Source organism: Schistocerca gregaria, chromosome 1 (assembly GCF_023897955.1).
Source record: "Schistocerca gregaria isolate iqSchGreg1 chromosome 1, iqSchGreg1.2, whole genome shotgun sequence".
NCBI lineage: Eukaryota > Metazoa > Arthropoda > Insecta > Orthoptera > Acrididae > Schistocerca > Schistocerca gregaria.
The window spans coordinates 125,855,623-125,869,385 of record NC_064920.1 but is presented as its reverse complement, the minus strand read 5'-3'; the positions used below and the strand labels follow the sequence as shown (position 1 = coordinate 125,869,385).

General features: G+C 38.6%; 1 protein-coding gene across 1 annotated transcript; it reads right to left on the bottom strand.

Moving 5' to 3' along the window:
* Nucleotides 1-947: 947 nt before the first annotated feature.
* On the bottom strand, nucleotides 948-2,177 carry LOC126297674 (52 kDa repressor of the inhibitor of the protein kinase-like). Its single transcript, XM_049989188.1, has one exon. The coding sequence runs from the start codon at nucleotides 2,175-2,177 to the stop codon at nucleotides 948-950; it is 1,230 nt and encodes a 409-aa protein (XP_049845145.1).
* Between the last annotated feature and the right edge of the window lie 11,586 nt (nucleotides 2,178-13,763).

Here is a 13,763-nt window from a genome sequence, read left to right as displayed (position 1 = left end):
AATGTGGCTGTTTTATTGTTACAAACATATTAATGTAGTTTGAAATACTGTTGTAAATTTAATATTAAGAACAAAAGAAGACATATGAATGAGGAAATCGGTTCTGTTACTAATAATGTGCAAAACTTGACTGCTCACATACCTGCATTACTTAAACAGAAACTGAATTCGTCTCGGGTCCTTCACATAACTATCTACCACTTTTTCGATAAAGGACTCCTCCTCTGATTTTATCTTATCACAATGAACTGACACCATACACAAACAACTGATTCGATTATCTTCCATGGTAGTTCTTAGCCACGTTTTTTTACTCCTGAGAGTGCTGCAAACAAACATAGGCCTATACCAATTCATACAGTGTAATCTTCTTCAGTTACTCTATTGTGATAATATTTCAAACAAGATTTAAAAATAATTAGAAGAAATGTTTCATCTGACTTAAGAAATTGTTTCAAAGTCTTTCTAATTAATTAATTACAATCAGAAAAATGTTACTGTGGTAATTAAGTACCTGAACGATCTTTCCGCAGAGCAAGTGGTTGCCAGTAAGCTAAGGGCTATCTTCAAGGCTGAAGCTACAGCGGGCAAGAATTTGGCTTTGTCAAGTAGATGAGTCAGGCTTAATTCAGCAATATCTCCTTCAGTTACTTTATCGCGTTTCCATATAGTGATCCATGTCTATGCTTCTTCAGTGAAGTTATCTAAACGATCTCCATAAAACCTTTTGACTTATCCTTTTCATATCTAGGTCACTTTGGGATTTCATTACCTTTGGGTGCAAGCAGAAAATCTCAAAAGATGCCTTGCTATCTTCTGAAACCCCTTCTTGCAAGGACTGGACTAGGGAATCCAAATATGGAGTAAAGAGAGATTTTCTGTAGTACTCAGTGACAGAAACTATGGATGATTTGAACAATGCACTTGTCGTGCATCACTCACAGTTGTCAAATGCCAGTGACATCTATTCCAAGTGCACTATAGTTGCTTTCAGCACTTTTCATTATCATTTCAAACTCTGCTTCCACATTTTCTCTGTCATCCAATAACATTTTTACAGTTCTTTGAATGTGTTCTGAAACTTCTAACAAGTTAATGTTTTCTGATTGTAGGATATTGGTGACAGGTTCTAGTTTGACTGAATATTTTGCTATGACTTTTAATGTAACAATAAATGTTGGAGAAGTAAGTGTGCAGTAAAGTTGCCAGGCTTTCTGCCTAGTTTCACGATCTCCTTCTTTATGTAAAATTGCTAATGCTTCAACAATTTTTAAAAACTTATCATTAAATTTCCTTATAGACTCATGCTTCTCAGACCAGTGTGTCTCACACAGTTTTTGAAGGTTCCCAACTAGGAATTTCCTTTGTGTGCTCCCCCAGAAAAAAGAAATTCTTTCTTTTATAGTACCAATGGCATGTCTAACCTCTGGTAAGGTGATCAAATCATTCACAACTAAATTAAGTCTATGGCTAGCACAATGATAGAAGTGAGCCTTGGAATATTTCTCACAAATTATCCTCTGTACTCCACTAATTTTACTGGCCATCGTACTGCACCCGTCATAGCCTTTTCCTACCATTTTATCTAGATTTAAACCCCAAGCAGATAAAGTAGATATTATTGTGTTGGAGATATGTTGAACATCTAACCTTGCTAATGGTGTAAATCCAAGGAAGTCTTCTCTGACAACATTAGTTGCATGGTCAAAATAACCTGCAGAAAGAGGAATTTGTTCTGTGCCAGCAATATCCATTGTTTTGTCTGCCAAAACTGAAAATGATTCGCTGTTATTGATGGTATTAATTAAATCATTTCTTAGTACTTCAGCGCATACATCAATTAAATCATTTTGGGTTCTATGAGAAACATAGGTAGCATTTTTAGGCGCACCCTCAAATTGTTTCTGCAGTGTTATGTCACCTGACTGTACTCTAAATTGTAACAAATCATCAAATACCACAGTTGAATTTGTTTTTCTTCTTAAAGGTAAGTCATGTAATGCACAAAACAATATACAAGAAACATTTGATTTTAACTTCGCACGATCAGTTTGTACTAATTTCGCAAGATTTTCGTTGGCGACTTCTTCCACACCTTTAGTTTTGTTTGTCACACCACTAATGAAATTATTTGACTTTTCTATTGCATCTTTATGCCACTTGGAATTCATATGCATTTTTGCACATTCATGGAAATTTTTGAAATTTGTGAATGGGCAGCTTATGAATGCACTATGATGACTACCATGCATTATGAGTGGGCAGAAAAGCACACAAAACTTGCAGAGGGCACCTTTAACTGCTTTAGAATAGACCAGCTGCCTACGTCAGCCTTAAAATTATAACTTTTTTCAGGTTGCCATGGATTAAGTAAAATCCTATGCTTTAGGAAATTGTCAACATCCTTTTTTTCAATGTAATTTCAGATATCGGGAATACTGACTAGGATACTACTACCCTTTTCATCAATGCACTTGGAGCCAGCAGAGGTACTGGCTTTGTCTTTATTTTCTCCATCAGCACAACTACTGGAATTTTTAATAGTGATGGTTGCATTTGACTCACCCTTTTCCTGTGATACCTCATCATAGACAGTATCTACTTCAACACCTCCACTTTCATTTGTAGTTTTCATTCACTTGTGAGGTATAAAAAATTTATGTATATCTGTCATTTCCACTGCATACACTGCACTTTTAAATTCACAACGCATAAACGTCTATGCAAACCACTGTCCACTTACAACTCACAATGAATTTACACAACCCTTAAAGTGATGTGATGCCAAACCTAGCTGAGTCATGACTAAAGAACAGAAGCTGAAATCATATCACGGTGGTGGGAGGAAGGGAGGGTTTTTGGTTCAACAATGAAACAACGCAGTGTCCATTAGACTGCAAGCCTGTAGCTTTGAGTTTTGCGGGATCATTTGGAACCGTTTCTTGCGATGGATGTGGAAATATTTATGCAATATGTTCCTATTAGAAAATAGCAACACTCATCTGGAATGTTTCGGAAATGTAGGTAGCTCACGCCACACCGTGCTAGACCATGTTCATTGACAGTAGTTCCAATGACGAATATTGCCTACTTCTACAGACAAGTAGTGATATTAGTGGCCTCACAGTACCCTTGAACACTTCTTCAGCAAACGAAAAGGAACATAATACAATACGTTAATTTAAATTAGCATCTGACAATTGTTAACCATTATTTGAAATTTGAAAGAATAAAATTTTGCCGAGTGTGTTTTGTTGTGCAACTGTCTTGTGTGCCAGTTGAGGTTTGTGAAGAGGTTTGTATATAGTGAGGTGGGAACAGAGAAGGTGACATTTTAATACCCTATAAGTCAACATTTTCAAGATGAAACTCTCACCATGGGTACCATTTTTAATGGGACCAAGTACACATGTAGTAGTTAATTGACCGGCAGATTTGTTTTATTTTATTACAGCTTATTAGTAATGCCCAGATTTAGTTAACATGTAAACAGTCTTTTCTTACCAGATAAGCATTGTTTACAGTTACTAAAATCTCGAATATTGCAGCTATAGATATCTATCTAAATTATTTTTATTTTTATTTTTATTTTTTTAATATATAGGTACTGTATCATAGATTATTTTTCAAGGAAGGTATCAAGGAAGGTATCATTTTTTACGTTTGTGTTTAATGTCCCTTTATGACACAACTGATTCTTTTAATATGCAGAGAACGAACAATGGGCGTGCCTTCAGGAAAAATGCTTAAATGTGACTCAAGAATGCATTTGTAAAAGTTAACAATAAACTGCTGGTTCATGTGATTATTCCCTTTGTTGCCTCACTTGCTGTTGTTAATTCCTACCATGTGTGGGTGTAGAAATAAAAGCAAAGATACTTCATAGGCAATAGCTGTAAGACGATATATAACAATTTTGCACATCTTCAACAAACAAGATTTCTTAAAGAAAAACACATAATTTTTAAATTTATATTCATTTTTTAATTTCAGTTAAATTCTTCTTTAAAGTTTTTCATTGCTCTAGTTCATCCTGTAATTCTGTTTAGATATGTTATATCATTTTTACGTCATTTATCGATATTTTCTAGTTATTTTAGTGGTAATTATACAGGTATTTTAAATCATACATAACAGAGCTCTAATGTTACAGGTATTTTTATATTCATAAACTGAATGAATTCTCACTAGGAGCAACTGCCTCCACTGCACCCCTCCCCCTCCCCCCTGCGGGCACCCCTCGTTGAGCTACTCGAAAAGAACAATGGGGGTAGCCCAGTGACTGTTGGAGATGGGAGTGAGGACACCAGCATCCTGTAAATGATAGATTTTCTGTCAGAGATGGTCTTGTAGCACAAATATAATGGTCCAAGATTTCTAAAATTGAGGAACTGCTGGTGGAAGAAGTGTGACATGGCTCTGAAAATGCTTGACACCAGAAAGAAGAGAGTGCAGAAAACACTTTGGAGTACCTAGCATACAAATCCGAGGCACAGGAAGTGACCTTCATCCAACTGACATGATAAATGGCATTGTGAATCTGCAGCCCCAGAGTAGTGAAAGGGTGCAGGTTGATAAGGTCAGAGGTATCAGGAAATCCAACAACCAAAATCGAACAACCAGAACGCATCATTTGATAGCTGTGTTCCTGTACTGAAAATGTGCTGAGAGGGCATCCTTGATGGGAATGATCTTCTTGCTAAAACTGTGTAGCTGGGTGTGGAATCCCAGGGCCTTAAACATCGGCCAGTCAGTGATGGTGGCAGAGGATCCAGTATCAGTATGGAGAAGCCCCAGGATCCCATCAAGCAGAACAGGGAGAGACACTGATTCGTGGGAGGAAGGGACCATCGTGCAGACCAAAAGAATTGACTGGACTGGTGGTTAGATTTTTCACATGCCAAAAACCTGGTGGTTAGATTTTTCACATGCCAAAAACCTGGTGTTCAGATATGACACTGCTGCCACTGACAGCTAATAAAAAATCAAGTGCAGGAAGGAAGGGTATACACACAATGCCCATGCTTCTGGCCCATGTTGTGGGAGGGTTTGAGGGAGGCAGAAGGCTTCTGAGGCAGCTTAGAGGCTAAGACCACTGCCAGATCCTGCAGGGATAATGCAGTGCACTGAGACTGCTAATGCTCCAGAATAATAGGGAGGCAAGACTCAATAGAGGTAGCCTTAAGTTTGAGGAAATCATGATGGAGAGCCTCACGCACAAGGGAAGAAACATGAAAGTTTACACTGGAAATGCCAATCATAAAAGTGTCCTCAGAATCGTATAATCCTCTACTGATAAGATTCACGAGACAGACTGTGACAATTAATAAAACTGTGGTTGGCCGCAGCCACATCAACGTTGGAATCAAAACAGTCAGAGACACTGTACTTCAGAAGATCATAGAAAACGGAGTCTGGAACAGCTTCAGGATGCAGCTGTTGCATAAGCTGGTATACAAAGGGGCTGGCTTTGTCCGATGTGAAGTGCAGTGCCGGGTGTTACCTGTCAGTCTGTGGATGAGGAAATGTTGTTCCATTTGCATTAGGTATCACAACCATGGCTCTACTTTGTAGTCAAACACACAAAAGGGAGGCAGTGGCTGCTGGAACTCCTGGTTGGGGTTGAGGGTTGTGTCACTGTGCTTCGAAACCTCCAGAGACAAGTGCAGCCGACCCATGAGCTTCACCAGAAGAGCCCTGTTGGCCCTCTACATCTGTTGAAGCAGAAAGAGGATCAGATGGGTAAGGTCTATAGGCACACGTGCCAATGACATAGTGACAATAACACAGGAGCCCTATCTTTAACATTTATGTGATATTCTTGAAAATGAAGAGTCCCGACTTGGGGCAATTTTCCAGTAAGTACGTGATTATACTCATTTTGTATTTATACTCAATTTGTTGACACAATCATTTTTTCTTCACAAATGTAAGTTGTGCACTCTGTTGGCATTTCAAAACAAATAGGAAAAATCCTTCTTGACAATAAAGGGAAGACTTCTTGGACAACTTAAAGTTCTCAGGAAAACAACATAAATAAATATTTGTTTGAGACTATCCTTTGAAAAGGTCACTTTCAAAAAAGTAGCTATCTTCTTAGATTGCACAGTAGGCAGAAAATTGAAATCCCATCTCATGAGCAATACCAGGAGTCTGCGCCTCAGACTTCACAGCTGGAGCAGCAGGTCACGATGCGCATTGGTTCTGGATGACAAGGACGGAATCAAATGTGGGCTGTGACATGGTGCTGGTGAATTTCTGCTTCTGCTGACAGAGACAGAACTGAATGCTGCTTGCTGGGTGAGGGCAGTCATACCAAGGTGGTAGAAGACTAGATGGCTACTAGATACTTATTGGTCTGGCAATGAGGGCTCGGACTGGTTGAGGAAAATGGCACTTTGGATACACCAAAAGATCCATTTATGTGGTTGCCTCTACCCTCTTGTGCATGCCCTCAAATCTAGCCTGCTTTCTGCAGGCAGGTGAAGTTCAGCTGGCTTCTGCTAGTGTTCCTATGGGGCTGGAACAATGACATAGCAGTGTGACAATGTGGATTGGTAGCATTCTAGGAGACCACAGAAACACAATACTTTGATTTCTTCAGTGGTGTTGAGTTATCATGTTTCCAGTGCTATGACTGTTCTTTTGTCTGTGTGTTATAGTAATGGACCCACTATTCATCTGTGGTTACAAACTGGAACAAACTCCATGTTGGTTGCTCTAAAAAGAGGTCAAACATAGTTCACACATCTCCATTCTGTTGCATTTCTGATCCTGTGTTAAGAGTCACAGCAGCAATCTAGCACATAGTTTTCTCATATTCAATTCCACTGTTAAAATGTGATATGCCATTCAGATGACATACTTATAGCTTCAGCAGTTTCATGAATTTTCAGTTGCCATTCCTCCAAGACCATTTTATGCACTTCAGCAGTTACTTCTGGGATAGTGGCATCTGCATTTATTTCTGGGTTAGTGGCGTATCTTGGCTGGTGACTAAGCAAATTATCATCAGAGTTTTCCTGACAAAATTTAAACTTATTTGTTCACTGGACAACCACTGAATATGAAAGAGCAGAGTCCTCGTGTGCGCCCAGAAAATCAGCATGAGTTTCCTTTGGTTTCATACATTTCTTTAGTTCAGTATTTTACATCCTCAACAAACTGTGTAGTTGCAGGTTTTTGCATGGTGCTACAAGGGGATGTCATGAACAACATACTAAAATTCCTGAGTGTTGGTATGTGAGGGGGAAGGGGTGCTAAAAAGTCACAGTCTCCTCATGTTTTTCTCAAATAGCTTAGAAACTGTGGAACCTATTGAAAATTTTTTTCAAAGTACAAAATCAAACTGCAGAATATTTTTGCAGACAGTACAAAAGTAATGTTTATTTTTAAGTATAGTGGGTTAAAAACAATTACAAAATGTGTATATGACATCTATGTATGGTAGAGCCATAGTATTGGATAAATTATGTTCCATGGGTGCAGAATGGAGTGTGAGGAAAGGTATGTTGTTATAATCTATGTAAATATCTGAACACTGTTGTACACTGCCAGAAGTGAAATTGATTCTTAGCCATCCTGTACAGCTGCTGTGGTGTTCTTATAGGAAAGGTGATTTTCTTAACTATGGGCTCCGCTTGATTTTCAGTTTACATATAGACTGTACCTCAAAAGTATTGTCTGTCTAGTTTTCCTATATGAATAGACAAAAAAACTTCATTGAGCTTGTTTGTAGATAGTAGAGTTCCTTTCAGGTGTTAAGCAAGCTTTTACATAAAATACATTCCTTTAAACAGCGACGGAGGAGTATTTAATTTGTAAATGTGCTATTGTAGTGTCCTCTGTAGGGTCGGTGTGAAAGGAATTGTATTGGTAAAAGTGACAGCTGTTACTGTCGGTTGTGGACTATGTATTGTGAAGCTGTGTAATTGTATTGTAGTCATTTGGTGGTGAATTAATGAAACACCTGAATGCTATTGCGCTTCTCATGTGATTAATTGTGTTAATGGGTTTCTGCACAAATCTTTTCCACACGGGAATTGTTGGCACACATATAGCCAGTTGTGCTGAGTGGTGCCACTAACCACACATGCAGGGCGATTCTTCAAGATAAGTGTGGATATTTGTGATTGAATGGCCCTGATATGTTACTGTCTAGATCAATAACCTACTATAATCGATTGCTTAACTTACACCGAGGTGACAAAAGTCATGGGATACTTCCTGATATCGTGTCGGATCTCCTTTTGCCTGGCGCTTGAATTGTCCAGAATGTTCCTCCAACCAGTCATGAACACTTGTGGCCCGGTGAAATTTAACATTGTCCTCCATAAAAATTCCATCATTATTTGTGTAGATGAAGTCCATGAATGACTTCAGAAGGTCTCCAAGTAGCCAAACATAACAATTTTTAGTCAGTGGTCAGTTTGAACCAGAAGACCCAGTATGTTCTCTATAAATACAGCCTACAGCATTATGTATCTTCCACTAGCTTCCACAGTTCTTGACAACCTGTGGTCTATTGTTTCATGGGGTCTGTGCCACACTCAGGTCTTACATACTGAAATCAGGAATCTTCTGACTGGTCAACAGTTTTCTAGCCATCTGGGCTCAAACCAATATGGTCAGAAGTGCAGCAGGGGCACTGCAGGTGATTTTGTGTTGTTAGCAAAGACACTTGCATGAGTCATCTGCTGCCATAGTCCATTAATTGCAGATTTCAGCACACTGACCTATTGGATTCGTTTGTTGTATGCCCCACTTTGATTTCTGCAGTCATTTCATACAATGTTGTTAGTCTGTTAACAGTGCCGTCTCTATGTGAAAGATGCTGCTCTTGGTTGTTAAGTGAAAGCTACTGGCCACTATGTTGTTTTTAGTGAGAGGTAATGTCCGAAATTTGGTATTCTCTGCACACTCTTGATACCATGGATCATGGAATATTCATTTTGAAAATGGAATGTCCCCTGTGCCTAATTCCAAGTGCCATGCCACATTCAAATGCTTTTAATTCCCATTGTGCGACCATAATCACATGATACACTGTTTCACAGGAATTTCCTGAGGACAAATGACCGCTGTGCCAATGAACTGCCCTTTTATGCCCTTGTGTAGAGAATACTGCTGCCATCTCTATACATACATATTGCTATCCCATGACTTTTGTCATCTCAGTATGTGTTGAAGTATCTTCTATTGTAGAAGGGTATAGTTACTACTTTGAGTCAGTTCAGATGTTGGGAGTGCAGAGGCTAGGGTGATGTATTCATACCCCCCAGTCTTTGAAAAGTATTCCAGACACTTAAAGTTGATACAAGAAAATCAACATGTGGATAGCACATTACACTTACGACAGGCTCTTCAATGTGATAGAGAGTTGACAGTTCAAGCTGTTGAATTTTTTTTACATAATAGCAGAATTAACAACTGTGAGTAACTAGTCACTTGATAAACTGAAGGTAACTATACTATATAAACACGAACTTGGTGAAAGTTATTTTGTATACTCACATATGAGAAGCTGACAGGAAATGCTGGGGAGGTATTGTCGGTCTGTAAACTCCAACTCAAGCAGTGCTCACAGTCAAGAATGTCACCTTTCCGAGAAGAAAACTACAGCTGCTGTAAAGGGTGACTAAGAATCAATTTCCTCTCTAGCAGTGTAGAACAGTGTGCAGATATTTATGTAGATTAGTTCCATATACATTTCTTCTGCTAGTGTTACTAGTAACTCATATCTGCATTCCATGTAGTGTTAATGCATTTGTTGTAAAATAAAGATCCCCAAATATGTCTAGGCACTGGGGAGAGTAATCATAACTCTGTGGAACACCCTGTACTTGATTGTGAGGTAAATGGAATGGAGAATAACCTGCCCAGTGCTGAGTTGATGCAGACTTTTCCAGGAAGGAAGCTTCTAAACACAATCTGACAACCTACCATCCCTCGCATTTCTACTCCATACATTCCCCCTTTCTCTGCTTAAACCCACAGAACACAATACGTCCATTAATACAGCTCTACTGCACTTAGATGTGATACATACATTTAATATGTGTAATCAAACCACTACATTTAAAAATAAACATTGATTTTACACTGCTAAAACAATAATTTTGACAATGTGCAGTTTTTCCGTCCACTGTGACCTGGAAACTACAGGTATGGAGGAAAATAAATAGAACTTTTACTGCAGGAAACTTTATATATAATATTTTTTGAGCTATTCAATGGGAAAGAAACACAGTAGAGGAAGAATGGGTAGCTTTGAGGGATGAAGTAGTGAAGGCAGCAGAGCATCAAGTAGGTAAAAAGACGAGTGCTACTAGAAATCCTTGGTTAACAGAAGAAATACTGAATTTAATTGATGAAAGGAGAAAATATAAAAATGCAGTAAATGAAGCAGGCAAAAAGGAATAAAAACGTCTCAAAAATGAGATCGACAGGAAGTGCAAAATGGCTAAGCATGGATGGCTAGAGGACAAATGTAAGGATGTAGAAGCTTATCTCACTAGGTATAAGATAGTTACTGCCTACAGGAAAATTAAAGAGACCTTTGGAGATAAGAGAACCACTTGTATGAACATCAAGAGCTCAGATGGAAACCCAGTTCTAAGCAAAGAAGGGAAAGCAGAAAGGTGGAAGGAGTATATAGAGGGTCTATACAAGGGCGATGTACTTGAGGACAATATTATGGAAATGGAAGAGGATGTAGATGAAGATGAAATGGAAGATACGATACTGCGTGAAGAATTTGACAGAGCACTGAAAGACCTGAGTAGAAACAAGGCCCCCGGAGTAGACAACATTCCATTAGAACTACTGACGGCCTTGGGAGAGCCAGTCCTGACAAAACTCTACCAGCTGGTGAGCAAGATGTATGAGACAGTTGAAACACCCTCAGACTTCAAGAAGAATATAATAATTCCAATCCCAAAGAAAGCAGGTGCAGACAGATGTGAAAATTACCGAACTATCAGTTTAATAAGTCACAGCTGCAAAATACTTACGCAAATTCTTTACAGACAAATGGAAAAACTGGTAGATGCGGACCTCGGGGAGGATCTGTTTGGATTCCGTAGAAATGTTAGAACACGTGAGGCAATACTGACCTTACGACTTATCTTAGAAGGAAGATTAAGAAAAGGCAAACCTACGTTTCTAGCATTTGTAGACTTAGAGAAAGATTTTGACAATGTTGACTGGAATACTCTCTTTCCAATTCTAAAGTTGGCAGGGGTAAAATACAGGGAGCGAAAGGCTATTTACAATTTGTACAGAAACGAGATGGCAGTTATTAGAGTCGAGGGGCATGAAAGGGGAGCAGTGGTTGGGAAAGGAGTGAGACAGGGTTGTAGCCTCTCCCCGATGTTATTCAATCTGTATATTGATCAAGCAGTAAAGGAAACAAAAGAAAAATTTGGAGTAGGTATTAAAATTCATGGAGAAGAAGTAAAAACTTTGAGGTTCGCCAATGACATTGTAATTCTGTCAGAGACAGCAAAGGACTTGGAAGAGCAGTTGAACGGAATGGACAGTGTCTGGAAAAGAGGATATAAGATGAACATCAACAAAAGCAAAACGAGGATAATGGAATGTAGTCAAATTAAATCGGGTGATGCTGAGGGAATTAGATTAGGAAATGAGACACTTAAAGTAGTAAAGGAGTTTTGCTATTTAGGAAGTAAAATAACTGATGATGGTCGAAGTAGAGAGGATATACAATGTAGACTGGCAATGGCAAGGAAAGCGTTTCTGAAGAAGAGAAATTTGTTAACATCGAATATAGATTTATGTATCAGGAAGTCGTTTCTGAAAGTATTTGTTTGGAGTGTAGCCATGTATGGAAGTGTACCATGGACAATAACTAGTTTGGACAAGAAAAGAATAGAAGCTTTCGAAATGTGGTGCTACAGAAGAATGCTGAAGATTAGATGGGTAGATCACGTAACTAATGAGGAGGTATTGAATAGGATTGGGGAGAAGAGAAGTTTGTGGCACAACTTGACTAGAAGAAGGGATCGGTTGGTAGGACATGTTTTGAGGAATCAAGGGACCACAAATTTAGCATTGGAGGGCAGCGTGGAGGGTAAAAATCGTAGAGGGAGACCAAGAGATGAATACACTAAGCAGATTCAGAAGAATGTAGGCTGCATCTGTACTTCCGACTCGACTGACATCTCTGTCCAAACTCTTTGCCTTTACAAATGTCTGCTTGTATCTGTGTATGTGCAGATGGATATGTGTGTGTGTGCGAGTGTATACCTGTCCTTTTTCCCCCGTAAGGTAAGTCTTTCCGCTCCTGGGATTGGAATGACTCCTTACCCTCTCCCTTAAAACCCACATCCTTTCGTCCTTCCCTCTCCTTCCCTCTTTCTGGATGAAGCAACAATTGGTTGTGAAAACTTGAATTTTGTGTGTATGTTTGTGTTTGTTTGTTGTGTCTATCAACCTGCTAGCGCTTTTGTTTGATAAGTCACATCATCTTTGTTTTTAGATATATTTTTCCCACGTGGAATGTTTCCATCTATTATATTCATATTATGTATATAAATTGTTTGGTGACAGCAGGGGCACTTGGTCACAGTACTGAAGAGCTCTATATTAATATATCATCTTTACATAGTGATATTCCTGCAGTTCTTACCATCCAGGGCACGGTAAACTGTTACCAAAGCTGAATTTCAGGCACCCAAAATAAGGAAAACTTGGAATCATTGTTACATTTGGGGCTAGTGAAAAATTACAATTTTTGGCATTCCAGAATTACAGAATCTTGTCTTCAAGATGGTTTCATGTGAAGTTGTATGTGTTACAGTGAACAGAAGTTACAGTGAAGTGGTGAAAAAGCAATTTTGTACTGATTGTAGTTGAGAACTTTGGAAGTTAAATAAGCGCTGAATAAGTCTACAGTTCATAATGAATGCATTAAGATCCAAAAACACCCACCAAACAAGTGAAAATTCAGTGCTGTGAAAACTACAGACACCACGAGTTCCTGACCTCCAAACAAGTAGGCCTCAACTGCAAGACTGGAAACAAGTAAGTGCTTTAAAAGCAAAAAAAGTATGAATCATGGAAGATGAACTGAAGTCTTTTTGCTAAAAACAGGTATAGTGTACTCTCAATAAGTGGTTGCAACGGTGGCAGTAAATTTACGTAAGTTGATAACGAACTTAGTAAATATAATTTTGAAACAAACACAGTGACAAATATGAAAATAAAATACAACACCACATCCTCAGTAGAAAAAACCTGTAATGAATCTCTGAAAACTACCATAATGAAGTGTAATTTGCTCCAAAAACTAATGAAAAGTAGACAATTAACCAGGAATACAGAAAAAGTGCGAACATAATCATGGCAATGCAGTCTGCGACTCCTTCAATGAACTCCATATTTCTGGTACTCCAAAACACACATGAAAGTGCAATGTGATTTTACTCTCATATAGCCATGGAAGAAATCTAGCTGAAATCCTGAATAACTCAGGCAAACATCTTCAAGTGAGCAGTGTTGTGTCACCCGGCACAAAAACAAAAAAACATTGTACAAATGCTGATTTGAAAATTAAATTGGTGTGTAGCAATGATTTTATAATCTGTGTAAGTGGTGGGAATAATGTGAGAAGTAATGAAGCTGATGTCTCCATTTAAGCTCTGCAGCATTTCCTTAAATAAAATAAGCAGAAAAACTAGATTGTCACTACTGTCCCGCATTGGCACGACCTGACCTATAACTTAGATATAAACAAGGAAATA